Here is a 25709-nt window from a genome sequence, read left to right as displayed (position 1 = left end):
TTTCTGCATATATCCCTGGTGAAGAAGTGTGCTTTCATTTTTTTCTTTGCCCTGTCCTTTTCTTTTCTTCTTTCTGTGTCTCTCCCCCTTACCTCTCACTCCCTCTCTCTTTCCTCCCCTTCCCTCTCCTGTCCTTTACTCTCTCTTCTCTCTCCTGCTATTGTCTCTTTCATGCAATGCTACCAAAACAACCCGCCTAGGAAGGAAACATTTAGTTGATGAAATTATAGGTCCTGTTAGTAGTCATGAGCTTTGTTTTCTTTTGTTTAGAGTCATCAAATTTTCTAGACATTGAACAAACAAAATCCAATTTCTAGTTTGTTTAGCAATACAAAATTGAAAGTGTCCTGTGTTGTATTTTTCACTTTTCAAAGCCAAGGTATTTGGGTTCCGAGAAGACAGCTTGCCTGGATGAGAGGTTCCTTGGGAGTCTTCCAATCCAAGCTCCCCCCCCCCATACAGAACATTATTCCCTCCATGAGATCCCAATTAAGAGAATAACTTGTTCCTTTGGGAGAGTGTCATCTCTCTCTCCACCGTCCTTGGAGAAGGAGTAACTCTAGTAATTGCTCCATTGTGCTTTCCGAAGGCCTGTGGAATTCAGATAAAGTCACATCGTGATCTTGACTCGTTGCTCAATGACCTTGAGAAGAACTTTGGTTGAGCTTTCATAATGGAGCCCTTGGTCAAAGATCTTTCGAATGGAGGGACTTGAGAGGTCATCTTGTTCGGCCCTAGAGGAAAGTGACCAGAGAGGCTACACCTGAATCTTGATGTAGGAATCATGTGTCCATGGATGGCCTTGACCAATGCAGAGAAGGGCAGCCACATCCAAAAGTAATTGGAGTTTCTGGGTGGTCCTCAAAGCTCAAACTAATTAAAGGGAGAAGAGAAAAATAAAGAAAAGAATCCTGTACTACTTTGTACTTAAGTGGTTTAACATATTTGGGGGATTTTTTCCATAGTTCGTCACTCATTCCTCACTGGTTGTTAAGGATACACCCTAGTATTTGAGGGGAACTGATGCTCTGATGCTTTGCCTGGAGGCTCTGATGACTGAGCCCTCACAAATATGTATTTAGGCACTCCACTATCTTAGGAACTTGAGACTAGCCCCTTGGAAAGTCCCTGTTCATGTGGAAGATACATACATTGAGGGTAGGAGTAGAGATGCCCGAACTACCAGGTGGTCACCTAAAATTTATACCCAGTTCAAGGCAGGCACATCACGGGCAAGTTCCAGGGATGGGAGTGGAGGGGACATTTATCTAGTCCCCTTGCTAGTCTGTACTCATTGATGACTATGTAGTAAATCCATATGTAGGGATATATCTTGTGGTTTACTGATAACTCTTTTTTAGTTTTTGAGGTCTGTTTTTCCTGTCTCCAAACACGCATCAACATTTTTCAGTAAAATGCATCACTGAGTAATGGAAAGAAACTCAGCTTAGAGTTGGATCACGTGCATTCTAGACTGGGTTCTGCCATTAACTTGTTGCAAAACTGGAGGTTGGTAACCTTTTAAAGGAAAAAGCCCTTTTGGGGAAATGATGTTTTTTTTATTGGGAGAGATCCATTTTAATACATTTTTAATTGAAGGTTTTTACCAACCTTATTTATACTAGTCTATCCACTTTGATTATTTGATTTATCAATCAGTTTTTCAACAAGCATTTATTTATTAATTTTTGGTTTTTGTAAGGCAATGAGATTTAGTGACTTGCCCAAGACCACACAGCTAGGTAATTGTTAAGTGTTTGAGGCTGGATTTGAACTCAGGTCCTCTGGACGCCTGGTCAGTGCTCTATCCACTGCACCACCTAACTACCCCTTAGCAAGCATTTATTAATCCTTTATGCACATCAAGCACTTGCTGAAATCAGCTGAACTCTAGCCCTCCCCCCAAGCCACGTCATGGCAGGGTCCCCCCTCCCCAATCATGCTGGTTAAAGCTTTGGATCTAATGATCCCTGGGCATCAGCCCAGTTGGGGTGGCAAGGCACATCTCCAGGCTAACGGCACCCGATGAAGCTTTGAGCCATGGCTGCTCCCATGGATGGAGAGGCAATTCACACTGCTGAGATCACAGATCTTTGAATTCATCAGTGTGAAGATGACAACCTCAGCACACAGCATTACTGTTAGACCTGAGCCTCCCAAGACGCCCACCTGGCTGCCTGGCCTTGCCACAACTGTCTTGGGGGTCCCACACCGAAATGTGCCCCTGAGAGTCAGGAAGGATGTGCCCTTCCCTTTGTGGTGTGCAGTGGACCCCTTTAGTAGCAGGCGGGCCACTGGGGGCTGCCTGCGGACTCTTCCATGAATCATGTTGCTTAAATAAAGATAGAGAATTATAAAGCAAAGCAATTATATTGAAATATAGTTACCAAAAATCATTTTAAAGAAGTTCACAGTCTGCAGGTTGGGAACTCCTGTCTTGGTTTATGTCTCCAGTAAAAGTGTTGGTCTGTTCTCTGGGGTATTCCCAAAGCTACTGGGAAGCCTAGCTTCCACCTACCCTTGAATCTGGTGCACCAGAATTTGTCAGGGCGCCAGGGATACTGAGAATCTTTGTCCCCACAGTACCCAGCACACATTGGCCCTTCAGTGGTTACTGACTGATCTTGCATTCCAAATTAAATTCCACAAAATAGCTGCACGGTTTTTCTCTGAGTCAGAGTATTTAATGGAGAACATCAACCAGCTGAACCTTCTTGTCAAATCACTCAGTGGGAGGCAGGGACTGTTTTTGGTTTATCTTTGTGCGTACCAATGTATCTGATACAGTAAGTGCATGATAATCATTATTAATTAGTTATATAATATTATAATCTAAGACTAAATGGTTGTTGTTTGGTTAGGGTTGTAAATGCATAGAGTCAGACCATGAGTCTTGTTAAATCTTCATCTCCTCCCCTGAAGGTGATGGAGTACCTGGCTGATAGCTAACTAACATCTATTAGAGTGCTTTAAGGTTTGGAAACCATTGGACAGATAAGGCCTTGATTCATTCTTACAATTCTAGAAAGTAGGTGCTGTTATCCCCATTGTACAGTTGAGGAGACTGAGGCAGATGGAAGTTGTGACTTGCCCAGAGTTACACTACCAGCACATGTCTGAGGCTGGGTTTGAATCCTAGCCTTCCTGACTCCAAGTCCACCTCTTGTACCAACCGCTTGACTCAAGCAATGAGTCTGGCCCAGGGGTCAAAGTCATTGGATTACTTTGGGTAGCTCTTCTAGTGAAAGGCTGGTGGAAGGAGGGAAGGATGGAGGCTCTATTAAAAAAATACACAACTACCCTCCTCAGTCTATATAATTCCCCATGGTCTGTCTCCATAGTAGACCTGGACTTCTTAACTTAGGGTCCAAAGAAGGGGTCCATGAATAGATTTCAGAGGATTAAGGGACTTGAATGAAGGGGGAAAATATGTCTATTTTCACTAACCTCTGACTGAAGTTTAACATTTCCTACAGTTACTTAAAAACATTATTCTCAGAAGGACATGCTTCTTCATTTGATAATGGAAAATTGTCCCAATAATCTGTGACCCACTGGGAGAGACTTAACTCCACTGGTTAGATGGATGGGTGGATTGTTATCTCTTTCCTCTCCCCATTTAGTTGTCACCCCTTAGTTGTCAACTATGATGTGTTTTATTGAAGGTACTTAACAAATGTTTGTTGACAGAGTGACACTTCTGAGAACAAAAAAAAAGGGATCACCCCTTAATTACGACACTGTCAAGGACTCTGGGGAATGGTGAACCTAGCAATAAAGCGTCAATTATGAGCAATGGCATTACTGAGGAGAGCAGGAAAACTGATACCAGCTTTGCCCAAAATAGATGTGGTCACCAGATGGAGTTGACTGACCAGTAAGGAGAATTTTCATGATTCTGCCTTGGTACCAGCAATGCTGAGACTCCCTCACTGCAGACCACCTTGTCTGGTAGAGTCAGCCTTTCTCATTAAGGTATGTTAGCTTTTTAGGACTTCCTGTACTGCCAATGTTCTCCTGCCCATAGAAAAAAAATTACGGAAATGTTAGGTCTCTTGAGCTGACATTTTCTTTTTTAAAAAAATATTTCCCCAAGGTCATTTATGTTGGCAGGGGTACAAGACATTAAGCTAACAAAGTATCCTTCTCCACGGTTCCATCTTTGCTGATTCCTCTGACCTGAGTACTTTCTCACCATCTTACTCTGCCCTTGGGAACCATGTCTCACTGTTGCTGTTGAGTTGCTCGGATTATCTTAGGTCAAGCCTGTTTCTTCCATTCCTTGATATGGCAGGTTTGAGGAAACTGAGTTAGCTGGCTTGTCTGGAAGTTAGAATACTTGATGAGGAATCTTGGGAAGCATCATTGGGAACCAGATTAATAGCAGACCACCAAGTTTGTATTTTGTCCTTGTGGCAATAGAGGACATGGATGGCTTTCAGGCAAGAAGGTGATAGTGTCAGACCTTTACCTTAGAAAGGTTATTTTAGCAGTGATGAGGAGGATAATGGGGGAGGAGGAAGACCAGAAGCCAGACTGGACTCATGAAGGTGGAAAGAATGGAGCTGATGAGAGGCAACCACAACAGTCTTCCAGATTTGGGAGTGGGAGGAAAGAGGCGAGGCTGACTGACCCCGTGAATCAGAGCAATGTGTTTGTGAAGTTTAATCCTGGGGAAACTGAGGCCAAAAAAGTATGGTGGCATATATTCATGTGGCTAGGTCTCCTGACTCTCAATCTCAGTTTACTGGATTTTCTTCCTCTCCAGAGAATCAGCCAAGGGAGTTAAGGGTTAAGAGGACCTGGTCTCAGGTCTGACTTTAGTCACCTCCTGGCCCTAGGGCTCTGGGCAAGTCACTTTGCCTCTTCACTTTCTAGGCAGTTCTAGAAGAGGGTCAAGGTTGAGAAGGGGCTGATCTGCCTTGGTATCCAAGTAATGTTGCCTTCCAAGCACAGGACGCTAGAACAAAGCATAATCGAGTAATCCCCATGTGGGGCAAGGTGGTCTGGGAGGGGAGAAATCAAGAAAATGAATCAGATCAGCTGGAACTCAAGAGAATTCATTATAACCGAGGTGAGATCTTGTGCCTGCCCTCTTGTGGAGCACTCTGCTCTTTAAAGCATTTAATCAAATACCTAGAGCCCCACAGATGGAGAGGGGAACTGTGTTATCTCACCATCCACATGGACATTTCTTCAGGGTTCCAGAGCCTGAAACCACCTTTAAACCTTCCATTACAACCTCTGTAGGAGGCCATTGGGCACCTTGGATTGTCTCACTACAGCTGAAAGAGCTGGGTCTGGGCTGGAGGGTGTGTCAGAAAGGACACTGGATAGAGAAGGTAAAGGTTTTCTCTCTCTGTGTGTGTGTGTGTGTGTGTGTGTACACTCACCCACAGTGGAAGGGTGGAAGAGGTCTGTGGAAGGGCCTTTTCCTCTGTTTGCTAAGTATCCTTTAACTAAGCTCCACTAAAACCAGTTAGCCTGAATTTCACAAAGCACTTGGAGGTTTTCATCCACTCAAAATAAATGGGACCTCCTTTTCCCCAGGGAGCTTGGCAAACTGAGAAGCTCAGACTCCATTCACTGCAGTCCTTTCACTACCAGGTCCTCACTTAGACTTGGCTTTGTCCAAAATGGCTGAGAAAGGAATAATCCCAGAGTTTACACAAATCACTCCGGCTTCCTTGGAAGAGATGCCCGGGATATGAAAGGGCTCTCCTTACTGCTGACACCCTCCAAATGATAATTCTTGTGTCCAGTAAGCCTGTGGGACCGGGGGGGGCCCACCATTTTCTGGAGTTTAATTAGTGCCTCTTTTGAAGAGTTGCTCTTCCACTTGGGTTACTGCGTCCGTGAGCTTTTGGGACTCAGAGTGGAAACAACTTTGCCTTCTTATCTGAGCAGCACAGACAGTAGAAGGCCACTTGGTAAAATAAAGGAATGAGACGAATGTTGTTTTGCCTTAAGACTTGTAACGAAAGGCCATTTTTATGAGGTCTCTCTCCTAACCCTCAAACCAGGGTGAGGGCTATAATCTCTGTTTATTCAATCAGATTCTTTTCCTCTCTCTTTCTTGGAGAACGTAGCACTGATATTGAGTGATAAATGCTCTCCCGATGTTTTCTCCTGTGTTTCAGGAGTGAAGGATGTAGTGGTGTTTGGATTGCAAACTTGTTTTCAGGGGGGCTTATCTCTTTTTTGAAGGGGGGAAAAAGAGTTGGACTCATACTTTGTAAGGAGATTTCAGTCCTAAAGTAGCGTTTTTCTAGAAATGGTTTTTGAAAAAAAGGAGAAAAATCTTTAACACATGATCTTTTCCTGAGAATTTCAAAGTGCATTATATGTGATTTGACTTCTTATCATCTCAGCAAACTAATGAATATAAATGTTATTATTATTTGTTTATGAAGAGTCCATGTGGGAACATGGACTGCTAGGTCATAGTGAGGCTTCAGAAGAGATGAGACATAGGGAGTTTACAATAGTGAACCAAGGTGAAGGGTTCCCACCAGAAGAGGTAGCAAAGCTCTCTGTCATTGCCTAGCTGCCTCTAAATTATAGTAAAAAAATTCCTTATTCTGACCCCAAATTTACTTTTTTTTTTTTTTTGGCAATGGCTCTAAAAGCAAAATAGAAGTATCTCCTCTCCACAAATAGTACACAGATAAAATATGCTTTGTTCTTTAAAAAGTCTTTCAAGTATATTTGAAATACCAAGTATATCAGAGATCATGATGGATTTCCCCTCATGAACATTCATCAAGTGTTTTATTATGCATCGGCAGCTAAGTAGCACAGATAGAGCAGAGGGCCTGGAGTCAGGAAGACCTGAGTTCAAATGTGGGCACAGACACTGATTGGCTAAAAGTAGGAACCTTGTTTGCCTCAATTTCCTCCTCTGGAAAATGAGCTAGAGAAGAAATTGGAAAATCAGTTTCTGTGAAGAAAATTCCAAATGGGGTCACAAAGAGTTTGGGTATGACTGAAACAACTTAACAAAGACAAATGTTGTGACACATTATTTTTAAATCCCTTGTGGCAGATTCTTCAACTATTGTGTGAAGTCTCAATCTAGTTTTTGTAGTAGATAATTCATTCTCTTGCTGCCTCCAGTGGTTGAAAGTTGGACATTTTCTCATGGTGGTGAAGTTTTGCATTTCTTAGGGAATTTCCATTGGGTGGGTATTCCTTCTGCCATGACCCATCTAGACCTTCCTTGCCATCCCATACATCCCACCCAGAAGACCTTCCTATCATACAGAATTTTTGTAGCAGCTACCAAAATTCACCTCCCAGTGACTTTCATTGCATACTGACTCCCCTCCTCAGGGCTGGGAGGAAACGGTCGATGCTGCTGTCTCTCATCTGCTGAAGACTTGTCTATCCAAGAGCTCCAAGGAGCAGGCCCTGAACCTTACGAGCCAGCTGAACATCCCCAAGGACACAAGTCGTCTGAAGAAGCACATCACCCTTCTTTGTGACCGCCTTGCCAAAGGGGGCCGCCTCTGTCTAAGCACTGATGCAGCGGCTCAGCAGACCATCGTCATGCCAGGTAAGACAGGACTGTCCCCAAAGGAAAGGAATCTGCCTTGGGTTAGATCTGAGTTTCAATTTCATGTGAGAGCGATGATAGCCAAGAAAATTGCTCCCACATTTTCTTCCAGCTATCCTAGCATAACCACTTGAATAAATATTCTTAGGGTATTTGCTTGCTAGACATTTTTAGAATGGTATGTCTTTTCTCCCCCCTACTTTTGAATACATGATACGTTTTGTTTTTCTTCTAACCAATAAAAAGTGGATTAGAGAATCAAACTATTTTTAAGGTAAAGTTTTAGTAAATGTGATCTCAAGATACCATGTTTCACGAACATAAATAGAATAATATACCAGCTAATGGAACCCAGATGAGGCTCTTCTGCAGCTCTCCTGGACCCCAGGCATCAAAGTCAGGGAGGGCAGAGATGCTGAGTCCTGTGCCATAGGCTAAAATGTAAGCGCCGACATCAGCGTCAAGCTCCCCTGGCCCTGAGTGGTGGAGGGTCCTGAAGGAGGGGGCTCCTCTTTCCTGTTGACTTGTACCAGTCCTTCTTAGCATGCCCTGACTGTGGTCACTAGGAGCCCTAGCATTCATTTTGAGATGTCCAGGAGCAAGACTGGCCAGGTTCACATAGCATAATTGTAGACCCTGGTGGGGCCTAGTGAAGCAGGACCCTGGTTTGGGGACATCATGACCTTCCTCTTCCTCTTCCCTCCCCCTCATTCCCCAGTGGCCTTAGTTGCCTGCCTTCTGACTCTGACACTTCCAGCCTTGGACAGATGACTTCACTTTGCTGGGCCTCTGGGCTCTCAGTCATCATATGCTGGGGTGATTCAAGGGGTATCTTCTCTCAGTCTATGCACCTACGATTCTTCAGCTGATTCTCTCTTTCTCCACTCTGCTTTCTCTTAGAGCATAAATGAAAATGTAAAAGAACTGAGCATGAGTTTTACTTGGTGCCTGCGAAGCTAGCTGTGCCATTGTTGACCTATACCCTATTTTGAAACCCTCAGTAGCAGGTGGCAAAAGGAGCAGAGTCTTTGCTGGATTGATGTGTGGCCCTGAGGACCCACTTTCCCCTGCACATGGGTTCTCCCTGGTGGCTAGGTGCACAGGCTAGTCCATGCAGGCAGAGTCCATTCATTCATTCCTTAGCTTAAGTATTCCACACTTGCAAAGAAAAACAGTCAACATCAAACCTTTGGCAGTTTTGAGGGGGAGGATTAAATATATGATTTCTTTGGTGCAGGGACCTCCAGATGAGCAAAATTACTTTTACCAATGAGGATCAGCACCTAGACCACTGGGAGGCTAAGTGATTTCTCCAGGGTCATTCATTCAGGCTGGGTTAGAGGAAGGACCTGATCCCGGGGGCTTCCTGACTCTAAGGCTGTCTTCTTCCCTCCCTGCTCCCCCCACTCTTGTTCAATAAGAGCAATTAAATAAATAGAAAAACACCAAGATTGAATAAATAAACTTCATTATTGTGAATACTTGGCTCCAGAGCATGGAGGGGGTTGTCAGTTCTGGTTATTTAATATACATAGGACTTCTGTCCCCCAAAGCTTTCTGGATCTGTAGTCAGCCTGGAAAGAGGTTGGCCTCAAAGTCTTCTGATAAAGACTGGTCTCCTCACTTAGATCATCTGAAGGTACATTTCTTTGTCTAGACTGAGGGTCTTCCTTAATCTACAGAGTCCATTTGTTCCACTGTTCTCATGGCCCTATAAAGACTTTACCAAAGACCAGACTCTGGAGCCTTTCCAGAATGGGATTTCAGTTGGCCCTGCTCCGGGAGCAAAAGAACAAGAGTGGGGACATCCTCCTTCTGGTCATCCCATCCAAGGGGCAGCTGGTAGCCTTGCCAGGACAGGATGGGGCCCTTCAGGAAAGTGGCTCGGCAGCTTGTTTGTAAAGTACTTTCCCTAGAACTCAAACCCTGGCCTGGAAGCAGGTGAGCAACAGTTAAATGGAGTTCTGGGTCACTGTGGGGGTAGAGTCTGGGTGGAGGAGACTCCTCTTGCCCTTACTCCCATCTTAGATTGTGGTCCTTTGTTCTTGTGCCTGGGTGTTCCTGGGAGGGAGTGTGTTGGTGAAGCAGAGGAGGGAATTCCTTTAAAAAGTTCATATAATCAGGAAGATGAAAGGGGCTTCTAATGGAGTAATGGTCCCTGTTTTTCCATTTGGTCCAGTATTTACATTTGATTTATCCTTTTTGTGGTTGTCTGTCCCCTAGGAGGGCTGTCCTATTGCTTAAATCTAGATATTTTGAGATTAATTGAACACAAATTCTTTCATTCTGTCACTTCCTTTCCAGGGTAGTAAGAGACAAGGGGTACATCCCTGACCCATATGTATAATGTATAATCCTGGGGACACTTTCCTTAACTTAGAGGCAAGTTCTCCAGTTCACAACTATCCCAGGTTCAAGGTACTCTGTAGAGCTATCTCCCCTAAAACCAAAGCCCACGAGCCCCTACCAATGGGTTGCCCTTTAATTATCAGCTAGAAGACAATGTTTTTTAAAAAAAGGCATATGATGAAATAGCACAGCAAGAAAAAGAGCAGCGAACTCTCTGCCCATAAATCTGGGATACCCTGTCTCACAAACACCCCTAGCTTTGTGGGAAGATGAAATTACATGCAGAGCATGTGTGGAATGTATAGGAATGGATGAACAAAACACCTACCTCAAAGGTCCGCTAGGAAGGGACCTCAAATGTCTAGGATGTGGACTTAGAGGGGCAGTTCACACATCTCCATGATTGCAGATATCTCCTAAGGATGTCATTCTGCTGTTGCCATTCGGCTTGGCCATATTCTCCTGACTCTGCTCCAGACATGGTGCATGGTGGCTTCCCCCCCCCCCCACATTTTATGTGTTACCTCTTCTCATTGGAGCGTAAGCTCCTCATGGGCACAGACTGACTGTCTTTCTGCCCGTTGTTATGTTTGACTTAGCAAAGTGCCGTGGCAAGCTGGAATGGATGCTTAGTGACTTGTTGGCTGGTCTTCCAAGAGAAGAAACGCATCCATGTAACTGCTGTGAGTCAGCCCCATTCTGGCCCTTTCATTCAGATGAGCCTTTGTGAAAGGTGGAAACCTGGGGGCAGGAGGTTCAATGGTTTTCCTTGAACCTCCCCTTGATCTTGAGGAAGTAGAACTGATCTGACATGTGGGTCATAATTACAAGAGAGAGAGGGAGAGAGAAAGAACATAGGTCCAGGAAAGAGGAGAGGAGAGAAGAAAAACTTAGACCCCATGGAACAGGGGCCATATTGCTCCAAAGGCATAGGCTGGAGAACATGGGTCTAGCTTAGAGAGAGAAAAAGTAGCAGTCCTGCTGGGAAATGCAAAGAGGAAAAGAGAGAGCTCTGCTCCAGAGGACCTTGCTTAAATGCATTTCTGTGATTGGTGGGGCAAAGGTGCTGCTTGGGGAGTGTTTTAGCACTTAGTTCCAGGTATTCTCCATTACGTATGCCACAGCTGTGATCCCCAAGGAGTGGCTAATACAGCATGCATTGTGCAAGGGTGACAATGCTGTCCTGAAAGGCATGACCTTTAAGATCAACATGTCATTTCCCTGTGCCCTGCTGCTTCAATTTGAGTGTAAAATTTTGATTTGTTGGAAAGTGCCCCAAATTTGCAATTAGAGAACTGACTGAGGCAACTTGGCCTTGGCTGGCCAATTCCTCTGATTTCTCAGGGGCTCAGTTTCCTTACATGTAAAATGAGAGAAGTGGACTAGATGACTGAGCTCCTTTTAAGTTCCAAATCTGGGGTCCTCAATATATTTAGAGACAGATTGGTTTCATATGTAAACTATTACCATTCTTTCATATCCGACTTAAATTGGGCCAATTGGGGGAAAAGAACAATTTCTTGGAGTGTCCTTTCTTTTTTTATGGAGAATGTCTTGACTGTAGCCACATGAAGCTGTTGCCTGTGATGGCCCATGGCCAGGACTTCAGCTCTTCCAACAGCCACGAGTTTTGTCTCCCAGTCACCTAGACAGTGTCATGTGCCGGGCCATGTTATTTAAACAATGTTCTCCTCGTAAAACATCAAGTGAAAATGGCATGTGAGAAAAGTGAGGCTAGAAGTCTTGAAATCATAGTATTCTTTAGAGTCCTTGGTGTCCCCCCCATTCATTTTGCATAGAAGGAAACTAAGACTGAAGGAGAAGAAGGGACTCTAAGGTTTGTATGGAAAGTACTAGAAAGTGTGATGTTACTGGGTGGCCTATTAGATTTAGGAAGACATGCCTTGGAGCAACATGGCCCCAGGTCTCTTATTTGAGCCTTTGGGGTTGTTGTTCTCAGTTTTCCTTGAGAGAAGAGGATACTCACAGCCCCCTTTCTGATCTCCAGAGATCTGGTGTCCAGCTACCCTTCTCAGTCCTCCCCTTGCTGAAGTTTATGGAGCCCATCAGGGTCTCTAGAATGGATTGCTGCAGCCTCTTTGAGTTGAATTCTTCAGATTCCTGAGCTATCCAGCCAGATTTCCCCTTATCTCTGGCTTCAGCTACACTTCTTGTATACAGGGCTTCCTTCTGGGGAGTATGGTTTCCAACAGGCCAGTTTCTAGTGATTGTCTCAACACATTCCTTTTCCCCTTGCTTCAATTTTGTGTTCTACTCTCTAGATTTATGAACCCTTAGAATCTTCTAACATCCACAGTTGATACAATAATGGTCCTAATTACCTACCTAATATCTCTAACACACATTCAAAATGTACTGTGTCAGTGGGCTTAGCCCATGAAATATGGAGACATATTAATATTGTGCTCATGAAAAATGCATGGCTTTTATTCCCTTCTTAAGGTCTCTCTTTCTAGTCACCCTGCCCCTTATTTTGCTGATGTTTTTCCCTCCGTAGAGTGATGTGGGGCTAGTGATGTCACAGTCAGTGTGGTCTTAGTGATCAAGTGGTCTGGACCCAGAAGAGAGAAAGCTATTATATAAAAAAGTGTAGTGGCCAAGATCTTAAATGTCACTTAGTCTGAGTAAGTGCCTCAATTATTTAGGAAGCTAATGCAAACCAAGTTGGATGACTTATGAATGTGGTCAGATGAATTACAAGCCATCTCAAGCCATATCCTCAGCTGTGTTGCCTTTGACACTGGCCAAACTGGGAGCTAAAAAGGGTTGGTAAATGGGTCCTGCTGAGTGATGCATCTGAACCAGAAAAGTCATTTTGATGGGTAGCATGATGCCTCCACCTCACTCCTATTCCCACACTGAGCTGTGGATGGCAGTGGCTCTTTTAATGAAGTACCTTGCTGACCCCTTTTTTATTGGGGCATTTTTAAACTTCCCTTTTAATATTTAAAACTATGTCATTTAGTTAATGGTCCACTTAGTGGTTTGATCTCAGTTTGAGGACCCTTCTGAGTAAGTCATTTCATCAGTATGCTGAAGTCTTTCATCTAGAACAGTCCTTTATCTGCCAAGTAAGACACCCTAAGATTTGTTCCATACAGTCACTGTAGCTCTCTTTCCTATTTATTTAATGATGACATTATCAGTGCTATTTGACTGAGTGGTCTGCGGTTCTTTTATTAAATTGCAAGGCAAATTGGATTTTTTTTTTAACTTAGGAAAATACCCACGAATGGCAGTTAAAAAGCTTTTGTGTTTATTTCTTTAGCTTTTGGAAACAATAATACTTAATTTATAAATGAAAGAGGAGTGGGATTAGGTGCTAGCCAGGAATTCTGTCCAAAGTCAGGAGGAGGACATGTTATCTTTATACTTTTATCATGAGATGGATCTGTGATGTCATCAATGAATGAATGAATGTAAAAGCATGTATTAAGTGTTGACTATGTTCCTTAATCCTCAGCCTATGTGAATCCCTTGACCTTCTCCTTGCCTCTGCCTTGGCCACACACGTGGGCTCATCTGGTTTTATATGGGCCTCACCATTACATTATCCTCTTCATTAAAATTACCGCATTCCTTTGTCTGCTCAGAAACTCCCATCATTCCATCTTTGCCCATGACTCACTCATCTGACCTCTTCTTTGTCTTCATCTCTACCTCCAGTGCTGCCATTTCTTGCTACAACTTCACTCACTTCCCCTTCCAGGCCTCTCTCCACGGTTCATGGTTCAATGTCTTGTTGATAGAAGATTTCTTGTGGAAGGTTTTGCATTTTTATCAACTATTAGCAGTATGTTGATCAAATATAAGTTTATAGGTATTCCAAAGCAAGGAGAGTCACTTCCACTGCAAGATGGTGGTATTGAGATCCAACAAAAGATATTGGCGAATGAGAACATTGCGTTGAGTTAATTTATGTGAACTTTTAAAGTTGACAGGACATTTTCCTCACAACTGCCTGTGATGTGGGTAGTTTCTTATCCATCAAGGTACCTGAGGCTTAGAGAGATTAAGTGTTTGGCCCAAGGTCACTTTTTCTAAGCCTCAGGCTTCTAGAACTAGTTTTCTTTCCATTGCACCAGAGTCTCTTGTAAGGGCTCTCTGTCCACCAAAGAGCCATACCAGATAGAGGGGACTCTGAAGGACCTGGGAGCTGTCCAGCTTCTGTTTCCCACAGCCCGCCTTTGAAGGAGTCATCCCCTCCTCTGTGTTAGAAACTGCTTCCATCTGGGAAAGGAGGCTCCGAACCAGTCCCAAATGTCTAGAGTGACTGTGAGCTTTCTGAGTATAATCTTCAATATAATTCTTCTAAATCAGGACATATTGGCTATTCAAGCCAGCTTCTTTTTTATTATTTTCATTGGATAATCATAGAGGCCATTTTCCCATATATTTATATATCTACCAATGCATATTCACATGAGGTTGCTAGAGAAGGCCATCTCATCTTTTTTTTTATATTTGGACATTGCTTATTTATAAATATATAATTTGTACCATATGTTGCCATATAACCTAATCTATTTCATCCTGGTTAATAAAAATTCATGCATTTTTCTCCACCTCCTTTGTTTAAGAAGATAATTAAATGTTTAAAGTCCTCTCCATTTTCAAATGGATGCCTTTAAAAAATCACATTCATTTCTGGGTATGTCTCCTACCCATCACTTAGTGAGACTTCTCTTGGGTTTTTTAAACTTGCATTCATTTATTTAGAACCTTCACTTGTAACAAAAAGTGACAAATAAAAAACAATTTCAGAAAATTGAGCCTGACAGTATATGCAACAGTCTCTAGCCTATAATCATCCCCCTGTCCACCTCACCAATGAATAGAGGCAGATGCATTTTTTTCATTCCTTCTCTAAGTCCAATCATATGCAATTACACGGGAGTCAGCTTTATTTTCTTGGTTTTTTTCCATTGACATTGTTGTAGTCATCATATATATATATTCCAAGCATCTGCTGCCTTTACTCTTTGTCAATCCATATCCATTTCCCCATGTTCCTCTGAATTCTCCAGATTTTTTTATGGAACAGTAATATTCTGTGACATTCATGTTCCACAGTTTACTGAGCCATTCATTCAGTCACCAGGCACCTAATTTAAGGATAGTCTCCTTTATGTAAATAATTCAGACTTTATAATATCAAAAAATGATTTTATAACCTACTTTTGCTTAATTCTTTTGGTAGAAGCTGAAATCCTAATTAGAGGTGGTAGTCAGAGAATATCTCAACACTTTACAAAGCATTTTACCTAATTTATCTCTTTTGAATCTCACAATGACAATGGTAATATAAGACCCCCCCCCCAAATCTATTCCTCAGGTATCATTATTTTTAAATTTATTTTAAGAAGAAATGGAAGGTCACAGAAATGAAGTGATAGCCAATAATAATCGGAGGCAGGATTGGAACCCGGGTCTCAAAAATCATTTACTGTGCCTTAGTTAGGCAAATGGTGGTTTCTTCTGTGGTCAGTAGCACTGTACTGACTGAATTACAGTTTCTTGACACGTTGGCTTATTTATTAATAACATTTTAGTTAATTCATTGATTGGGCATGTTTCTAAAATGGAGTGGACAAATTAATTGGGCTTTTCCAGTGTCATTTTGGTGGGTTTTTTGGCTCTCTGGCCAACATACTTTGTTGTCACAATAACCCCAACTAGACTGGTGGTTTCATCTGGAATGGCTTCATCTCTCATCCTTGATGATCCAAGGAGGAGTTTTGGGATCATTAAAAAATCCTGCAGTTTCTCAAGGCCAGTCTACCCCACTTTTCCTCTCCAGTCCAATTCTGAGCCCAGGTCATTGTCCATTTTCAGTGTCTAGCCATGATATCGGCACTCGGACCCAGATGTGAGCGTGGGTGCCTCTAGGTATCCTGATTCATATCTTGCTCTTTTTTTGCCTACTTCAAGACAAGAAGAGAGAAGCTTTTCTTATACGTGAAAAGGAACACCCTGGCTTTTACAACCTCTCATAACAAATTTTAGCACCAAAGTCCGGCTCCCCCCCTCCCCCAGGGTTATGACACATGCTTTTCACTGGAAGTGACATAAACTGTACCTTTCACAGCTAAATGTCAGAGGATCATTTTCCATGAATTCACATCAAAACCTTCAAGAGCTGTCACTTTGAGCCTGCAGTTTCACCTAATTTTAAAATCAGTTGGTGTTCCACCCGCACTTCCCACCCTTCAAAAAGGTGTTCTGCTTTCACTGATGTGTTTATCTGACCTTTGGATGGAGCCAGAAGTCTCCACCTGAGTTCTGCCTGTCTGTCTGTCACTACTGCAGACTTGGCTCATGGCTTGTGGCTTGTGGCTGGTGGACTCGAAACAACCCAAGATTGGGCACATCACCACATGTGTCTTAAGGTTCCCTATCTACCTACTTGACAGATTTTCTGTTTATTCTTCTCTTGTAGTGACTATGCCTGAGTCCCAAAGCATGAAGCATATATTTTTAAAACACAGTCCTGAAAGATTAAAGGGTGACTGACACCAGAACCTCTGGATTAGATAAAAGCCCTCCTCTCATTATTTGTCTGTCAGGAATTACTGAAGGTCCAATGCATGTCACTGCTTTATTAGTCCATTCCAAGGACAGTCTAACCTACATATCCTCTCCTGCCCAATTCTGAGCCTAGGTCATTGTCCATTTCCAGTGTCTAGCCATGGTGCATATTCATATACACATATGTGAGTATGGGCATCTCCAGTCATCCTGATTCATATCTGGCCACTGGATCCAGATGACTCTGGAGGAGAAAGTGAGACTGGTGACTTAGCCCAGCCCCTCCCCTGCCAAATCCAATTCATATGTTGTCATGGCATCACCTCCCTGATGCTGTGGCCTTCTTTGAGATCGAAGGACAAACATTAGCATCATATATGAGTGAATATATGTAATATGCACATTATTTCTATTATAAAAATACTACTAATATCCTGATGCATGAGCTCTAAAGATTGATCTTACAGCTTCTCAGGCCTTAGACTGGACAGTAACCATTTTTCATCTGCTTGTTTCTTCCTGTGTGGATAGTTAGACCAACTTATTTTGAGGGATAATGGTATCTTTAAGAAGCTCTACAGTGCTCTGGGTTTTAATGCATTCAGCACCATATCATCTATAAACAGCCATCTATGGGAAATCCCCCTTGGAGAGCAAACAGTTGTTCATGTTAAGAAATAAACCCTTGTCTACTTAAAGAGGTCCTAATTTGTTTATTGTGCTGATTTCATTGAGATTTGGAAAATACAAATGATTACAGAACTAGCTATTTAGTAAATACTGATTTGTGATGTTTAGTGAAACAAAATGTGGAGAACTCACAAGAACTCAAAACAGACATCACCATTGTGATGAGCGATCTTACAAGAGGCACAATGTAGAGGTGGAGCCAAGATGGCAGAGTAAAGGCAAGAGGCAAAATAGCTGGCACTTAATAATGGCTTATATACTTTCCCCCTCATATGAATCTTTAAGAATGGTTATATCTTTCATATTACATTGGAGAACCCAGATCTCAGTTGAAGTATGTCATTCTTAAAGTAATTTCTATGTAATGATATCAGGGTGGTGTAGTGGATAGGACTCCTACCTGGCATCAGGAAGACCAGACCAGGTGCCAATCAGTTCAACTTCAAATGCCTCACATGTTGCCAGTGATGACTTTCGTATGGGAAGAATCCTGAAAGACATTTATCATGGAGATGTTGAATTGGCAAAGGAGGCTGATCAGTACCAAGAATGAGATGCAACCAAGTAGTAGGGAGATGTTTCTACATGTAAGAACAATAAGAAAAAGGCCTTCATTATGATAGTTGACTCCTCTGTGCAGAAGGGGACAAGAACTGACTAGAATGAGAAGGATAAAGACATTTTTGCCCAGAATGTTGTGAATCTTAGCTAGGGATCTGTAGAGGGGAAAAAAGAAGTGGGGAATGGGAGGCAAGAAGAGGAGGACCTCTCCTATCAGCTTGCTGAACCAAATGCCACGGAGAATAGAAAGCATGCCAACAAGGAGAGAGTCTACAGTAAGAAGCATGCCCCCAGATAGAGAGTTACACACGAAGAAAATATGGGTAACAAACAGGGTAAAATACAAGTCTAAATTCAGAAAAGTTCATTTGATCTCATAGGAGTCACTGAAATGTGATGGGTATGGGACTCCTGACTGGAATATGACAGGAAAAGGCTATATTTTATTTAGAAGACCTGGTGGAGAAGCATAAGAAGAAGCACTTTTATGAGGGAATCCAAGAATTGGATGGAGGGAGGAGACCAAAGAGGGGGAAAGGAAAAGAAAAGACAAACTTTAATAATAGATTAAAAGACAACTCTAAAGATCCTTTGTTTGGTGTGTCTGCTGTGACTTGTTGAAATGATCCCTTCATTGGGGCAGTCACAGAGAGAGCTTTGTTGAAGAGTCCTCTGATTATCCCTATCAAGGCTGGCCCAGAGTAGGGAGACAGAGGACCTCCCTCTGTCATGGAGGATTTTTGCACAGTGTTTAAAGGGGAAAGGAATCCCTTTTTTTTTTTCATCATGAGGTCATGCAGATGCTTCTGTTTGTAGATCCCATTGTACTGATTACTTATAGTCTGTCTGATCTCCTTAATGAAATCTCCTTGGTGAGATCTAAGCCTTCTAAAGAGACTGTTCTTTAGAGAAGAAAACACTGCATTGATGAAGAATGCTGATTCTCCATAGGATGATGTGCAATTGAATGGACAGCTTTGAGATGACAAATGTGTATGGATAATAAGATGAGCCCAGAATGGAGAAGGAGGAAGAGAGGGGGTTCAGTTGCATTTGAGAATGAGCTCAGTGTCCCTCAACATGATGCCATATGGCTGGGAATTATGGAACTCCTAAATCGATGAAGAATTAGAAAGAAGTGAGAAGCACATGGTGAGAAGAAGTAGGAGGAAAAACCTATATGCAAGTTGAGTTAGAGACTTGAGACAACTTGAAAGCCATTATCACGAGCTAGGACATGTGGGTTCAGGAGAGGCGGTGGGTCATGGATAGCTAAAAGGTTGAAGAGTTGGTCACGGAGATTTAAAGAGCCTTAAGGAAACCCTTCAGCACATTTATTAGGTCATGACAACAAGAAACTGGGGGAGAGGTCCCTGGAACAATAGCACCATTGATAAGAAGACACATCCATGAACTCATGGATCCATTGACCTACTAAGAGCCAGTCCAAGATCTTTAACCTCTTCTTATAAGGAGACAACCTGCATTAATTAACTGGTAATGAAGCCTAGTGGAACTCAAACATAGGATAATCCCTGAAGATTATAGAAATTTTCTGTTGTTTCCATAAGTTTGCTGTGGAAGGGTTCTGGTTGCATTCTAGGTTATCAAGTAGGGCTGTAGATTCTCTAAGTATTCCTATGCTAACTCCTGAACCTGCTTCTTGTTTTCCCATTGTAAGGCCAGTGCTCTATCCACTGTGCCACCTAGAGCACTGGTCTTGGAGTAAGGACAGAAGTTTGAATCTGGCCTCAGTTACTTGACACTAACTAGCTGTGTGACCTTGGGCAAGTCACTTCACCCTGACTACTTTGCATCCAGAACTATCTGCAGTCATCCTGATTCACCTCTGGCCACTGGACCCAGATGGTTCTGGAAGAGAAAGTGAGGCTGGTGACTTAGCACAGCACCCCCTCACTCAAATCCAATTCATGTGCTTGTGTCTTTGATAATGAAGGACAAATGTTAAAGATTATTTTTCCCTTTGGGTTTAGGGCTCTAAGATGTCAGCTTCTGAGGGCTTCCTGGACAGGGTTTTTAGTCAGGTCTAAAGCAGCTAGGTGGTATGGGTGGGCAGCACCCTGGGCCTGGAGTAAGAAGGACCTGAGTTCAAATGTTACTTTAGACACTCATTAACTGGGTGACACTGGGCAAGTCACTTGCAGGTCTGTTTCTCAACTATAAACACATATAAAATATAATAAAATACAATATAAAAATATAATGCACTACAATATAGTATAATGGCAGTATCTATGTCTCAGGATTGTTGTGAGGATCACAGTACTTGGCTCTATAAATGCTGCTTCTATCTAACACATCCACCCCTCCCTCCCCCATCGTTTTCAGACCAGCTTCTTTGACTTTGGGCTAATTTCTCTAGCTACAAGCAGTCAGGCTGGTACTGCTTCTCATCAGCAGATCTCTCGAATCCCTACAATATTCCAAAATATCTTCCTGTCACTATCTCATCTGCTGTTGCTATTCTTCACCTAGTTTCACCTGGGTCCCACTTGGGCCTAATTTCCCTGGGACAAAAGTTACATTGGATCCATTGATGGATAGACCACATTTTCCTGGCACATCGGATGGTAGAAAATGCAAGGGAAGCCTTTGTCGTGCTTTTAGTAAGAAAATGACAAGGGACAAAGACCAAGAGAGTCGTGGCATTGATTAAACAATGAGTAAAACACTCAGTGATTCCACTACTGGGAATAGATCTTGAAAGTCTTATTAAAAAAACAATAAAAAAGCTTTCTGTTCAGGTATTTTTATAGCAGCATTATTCTGTAATTGCAAAAAAATTAGAAGCAACCGAATCGCCCAGGGATGGGATGGTTCAGGAAATTGCGATGCAGTATCTGGTGACATTGCAGGGTCTTCCCTCAATTAAATCCAATTCCCTTGCATATCATGTCATCACCTTTCAGAAGGAAGGACACAGAACAGCAATAATAATGTAATTAGATAAACAGGAATGAGGAATATAAGGGTATGTGGAGGGACTTTAAATAATATTAAGTGGGATAGTGAATGGAAATGAATAGGGAAATGTAGAGGAACCCGGATGGGAATTATTAGGGAGGGACCGTAAATGTCTTAGGCTACGTTCTACACTGAAAGTAGCTAACTTAAATGTAAGTAAGCTGTACCAGTTTGTTCCACTTGTTGATGCCCAGTATTAAATTTTTAATTGATCATTTAATAACATGTGGAAAGAATTCATATTTATTTGAATTGGAAGCTTTTAAAATATGGATAATTAGGAGAGTGTAGCTTAACCTCTGTTGAGATGTAAGAACTGCCCACAATAAAAAGACACTGTAGTCTGTATCTTTGGAGGGAATGCCCATGCTGATGAAATGGGCAATTGAAAATATCATAGTAAATATATTTAATAGAATCCTTTTGCCACTTTATATTGCATTTCGGAGATAGAGATCTATATAGCTACAGATGCTTTAGATATCTAAATCTATAATCTAAGTAATAATGATAATAATGTTTGTTCTGCATTTTCAGAGAAGACCATGACATTAGGGAGATGATGCCATGACAAATACATGAATGGATTGGGGGGGGGTGCTGTGCTAAGTCACCAGCCTCACTTTCTCCTCCAGAACCACCTGGGTCCAGTGGGCAAATATGGATCAGGAAGACTGAAGATGACCCTGGATGCAAGGCAGTCAGGGTGAAGTAACTTGTCACACAGCTAGTAAGTGGCAAGTGTCTGAGCTGGATTAGACCTCCTGATAATCAAAATAAGTATCTCTCTATAAGCATGCATATACATATATATATATATATATATATATATATATATATATATATATATATATATAGAGAGAGAGAGAGAGAGAGAGAGAGAGAGAGAGAGATACATGTGCACACAGATATCCTTTTAAGGAGATCTAATTTTAGAGACATGAATGCCTTGTTGGATGTCAAAGAATGTGGGTTTAGCCTCATCTCTGGTACTTTCTCCTGGGGATAGCTTAGGGATGCCACTAATGCTCTCAACCTCAGGGCTGCCATCTGTAAAATGATGGCATCAGTTTCAATGACCTTTGTCTTGTCCAGATCCAATTCTCGAATTCTGTTCTGGAGTCTCTATGGCATATGTATATGGCAGATGTATGCAGAATTTCCCATAGACATAAGTCGAGTTCTTTCCATTCTCCACCTCAAATATAAATTCTTTCATAAATAAAGAGAATTTCACTTAAGTCCAGTGGACTGGCAATGATAGGGTGCATTATTACTAATGTTGGATTTTATTGAAACTGAGACAGATTTTTTTCTGGGTTAACTGATCAGCTCCAAGTTAGCCCTAAATGCATTGTTGGTTACAGGTCAATACCATGTCTTCATGGGAATAGGGACTGGACTCATGACAGCGAGGAAGCTCCCTTTCCTGATGCAGGTCAGCATCTGGTCTTTTCTTCCCAACTTTGCCAGTTGAAGTGAATGGAAGTTCTCATGGGGTCATCAGGAGTTTCTGCTTTTGTTCCTTGTCTCAATTTCGGCAGATCTGGGTTGGGCAAATGGGTATTTGTGTTCCAAGGCTGGGATTGCTGAGTAGAAATGCTTCTTTCAGACATTTGGAGAGGAAAGCATAAGAAGGCTATGGCAATCACATTTACCAAAATGAATATTTAAAGAGAACAAAATCATGCATAATATATACTGGAAAAGAAACCCCGCCTGCAGTGAGAGCTTCACCACTTTCAATCCTCTGCATGGACAGGCATGGCCAACTCACCTCATCTCATCAATTAGGAGACACTGACTGGGGCATTCTTGTATCGGAACATTAAATGTTAATGGGGCCAGCTTAAGTATAAGTGGTCAGGACTGATTCCTAATGCTGTCTTAGGTTGCTTCATGCTTTGGGGGAAAATAATTCTTAGCAAAAGAAGCATCCCCTATGGCCACATTCATCTTGGCAGTTTATTTCCTAAACAAATTGGTGTTTGTGGCAGGCCACTGGCCACCTGTGTGGCAAATATCTAGTGACCCACCAGAAGGGCTTCAGAAAAAATTTTATGTAGGAAGGAACCATAGATACCTTATTCTGAGGATTCCTCCTTTGTGAACAGGCTAGCCAAGGAGGTAGATTCATTTCGAAAACATGTAAGGTAGAAGCTGTCTGCCATCATAGCGTCATGATACCATCAACAGGAACTGATATTCCTTCACCCTCTCAGATTTGCAAAAACCCTTTCTCCATGGCAAACAGTAGAGAAGAGTCAGGTAATATCTCCTGCTCTTTGTAGTAGGTGGGCAGTGAAGGCCAGAAGGCGGGAAAAGGATAACAGGCTAAGAGAGCTACAGGTAATAGTTGTGTAATGACAAATGCTGTCTGAGTATCTGAGGGACCACAGAGATGGACAGCCTTAGGATAAGACAGAATTGAAGGAGCCAGGACCTTGGGGAGGAAGCAGGGAGGCATGGGATTTCCTTGGGTGTGGGCCTCTCTTCTGATGGTGGCACAGAGGGAGGCACTCCCAAGTCGTGGAAAGATAGCAAGGGTATGCAACAAGGATACCGTCACCTCCCCAAATCCTCCCACCCTTGTCTCACCTGAATCTGGTGATGGGACCCTGGAGACTCCAGTGGTCTTCAGAAATCCACGAAACCTAGACTGCCTCTTGCTGGGACTTTTTAATACTTTTAGGTGACCAGGAAGCTGCCGCCAGGGTCAATCAGATTCTAGGGTCAACTTGGTGTCTTTAAAGAAACTATCTTTATTGAAGAGGGAAGTGTGGGGGGGGGTCTGGGCCTATCCTATGTCTTGGGGGAAGGGAAGAAGTCGCATCAGGGAAAGATATCTGACTGGGTGTATGAGGAGAGTTAGCTTAGATATGGGGGACTTAGGCTCCATCCTCTGTCTAGGGGAGGTAGCTTTGGTAAGGATGGACATGAACCCCATTCTCCACACCAGGATGGAAGGAGGAAAGATTTTGAAAAATCTTCACAGAAAATGGAGGGAGCTCATATTCTATGTTGCCAGCCACTTCAGGAAATTAGAGAGAGAGAGAGAGAGAGAGACAGAGACAGAGACAGAGACAGACAGACAGAGACATGCACAGATTTGAAATAGAATGATCAATCCCATGGCAAAGACCAAAATTTGATCTGAAAAGGTAGGAAATAGGCATTTATTAACAACGGAGATACAAATACAGTCAAAAAGCTGTCTTGAGCAGCTTACTTTCTAATGGAGGAAGGCAACCTGCAAAAGCACTAAGGAGGAAGGGGTAGTGCAGGATTGGTAGTTACAAGGAGAGGAAGAGGATGGGTTCCCTTGGCCCCAGGTCCATCCTTGGGCTTCGCCTCCACAGAAGGGTCCAGTTCTTGGTCCTTTTTGCTTTTAGCTGATGGATCCAGTTGGGTCTCTCGGGTAAAAGTTCCACACGTGTCCTTGTCCATGTGGGTGGTAGGATCTCCTCTCAGAAAAAGCAAATAGGTCTATCATTTGGGAGAGGACAAAAAATGAAAAGAAAAGAAAGAAAAACATGCAGGGAATAAGACAGAAATCTGGGTGGATTCGAGACTTGCAGAAAGCCTTGTCTTTTCCCCACTCTGACCCTTGGGTAAAACTATCAGGTCTGTAGTGGGGATGTGGTCTACGACTTAATAGCTGTGAACCAATGGGTCGGCTTGTAGAGTTGGGCCCTTTATTTAGCAAAGGAATGCCAAAGATGTCTTAGATTGGGAATAAAGGCACATGGAGAGAGGAGGGGTGACTTTCCCCTATAGCTCAGTCCAGCTTAGCCAGCCTGGGGGGAAGAGTGCCAGTCATCCCAAGTCTTATGATCCAGGCCAGGAATGGTCCAGTGAAAGGAAAAAGAAAAGACCACCTGTGGCGCAGGGCATCGGAGGCAGAAGAGCCGGTTTCTATGTTAATTCATTCCTATTTTATATTACCTGGGTGACCAGACAGTCACCAGATACTTGTAAAACTCCATAGGCACGAGCCACTGTTTTGTGCGCTATAGCTGGATATCTTATTTGCTCCCGGGAGCTACCGCTACCCCCTTTTTGTCTCCTTAGCACCCCTGTAGCTCATTGCTGCACAGACCATTGGATTAGCCTCCTGCCCTTGTTCTTGGTTGCCTCTCTGCAGTCCTTAATGATTTCCCATGTAATCTTTCTAATGCTCAAAGCTGACCTCATAATTCACCTGCTTCAACACCTCCAGGGGCCTCCCACCAAGAACAAGCTCCCTAGGCTATCATTTCAGGGCTTCTAAAATCTGCTCCTAGCCCACCTTTCATCTTGGCACAGTGGCTAGGACGCTGGCCCTGAAGCCACCTGAGTTCAAATTTGACTTCAGACACTCGCTGTGTAACCTTGGACAAGTCACTTAACACTGATCACATCACATGCAGAATACCACAAAGCACCAGAATATTGGCTGCCCTTGAAGGGCAGGGGAGGAGGGGAGTCTCTTGGAAGACCTAGTCTTAGGAAACTGTTACTCAAGTTCTTTTGTCTAACAACTGAAAGTCCTTAGAGAAGCTGGTGAGGTTCAAGGGAGTGCTGGGTTCCAGGAGCAGTGAGGGACCCGCCAGCTTTACTTTGACCCTGCCTGAACCATGCCCCAATGGGATCAGTGGGATCAAGTCAGGTAGCCCTTCCTATGACATCACCCAACATTTTTTGGCCTTCTCTTACATGGCTTCATTTTGACTCACTCTCCATTTCAGTCGGACCAGATAAATTCACATTTCCTGATTTCACCTTGCCCCTCCAGGCTTTTGCTAATGTGGTCCCCCACACCTGAAATTATCCCTCCTCCCCCACCTTTGTTTCTTCAATTCTTCCCTCGCTTCAAAGCTCTATCCACCCAACTTAGAAGAACATCTGTCCTCTCTAATCTCTCCTATGACTTTATTTGAAACTCTCCCATTTCCTTACCTGTTTTTTCTGTTTGTGGGTATTTGTCTTACCCTCTAAACTCAGCACTCCTGCCCCTGTACATTTGTCATGTTGAAAGAAA

At 42.9% G+C, this 25709-nt stretch overlaps 1 protein-coding gene across 2 annotated transcripts in view; it reads left to right on the top strand.

Annotated features, from left to right (window-relative positions):
* The window catches only part of BBS9 (Bardet-Biedl syndrome 9), a 406580-nt gene that overhangs the window by 239739 nt on the left and 141132 nt on the right, over positions 1–25709 (top strand). For both annotated transcript variants that reach the window (XM_074198926.1, XM_074198924.1), the window contains exon 20: positions 7333–7555. In XM_074198926.1, the coding sequence (XP_074055027.1) occupies positions 7333–7555 (223 nt within the window). The remainder of the gene's footprint in view (positions 1–7332; positions 7556–25709) is intronic.

This window comes from Macrotis lagotis, chromosome 8 (assembly GCF_037893015.1).
Source record: "Macrotis lagotis isolate mMagLag1 chromosome 8, bilby.v1.9.chrom.fasta, whole genome shotgun sequence".
Classification (NCBI taxonomy): Eukaryota; Metazoa; Chordata; class Mammalia; order Peramelemorphia; family Peramelidae; genus Macrotis; species Macrotis lagotis.
Note: the sequence above shows the minus strand (reverse complement) of the source record. Positions and strands in the feature narration are given on the sequence as shown.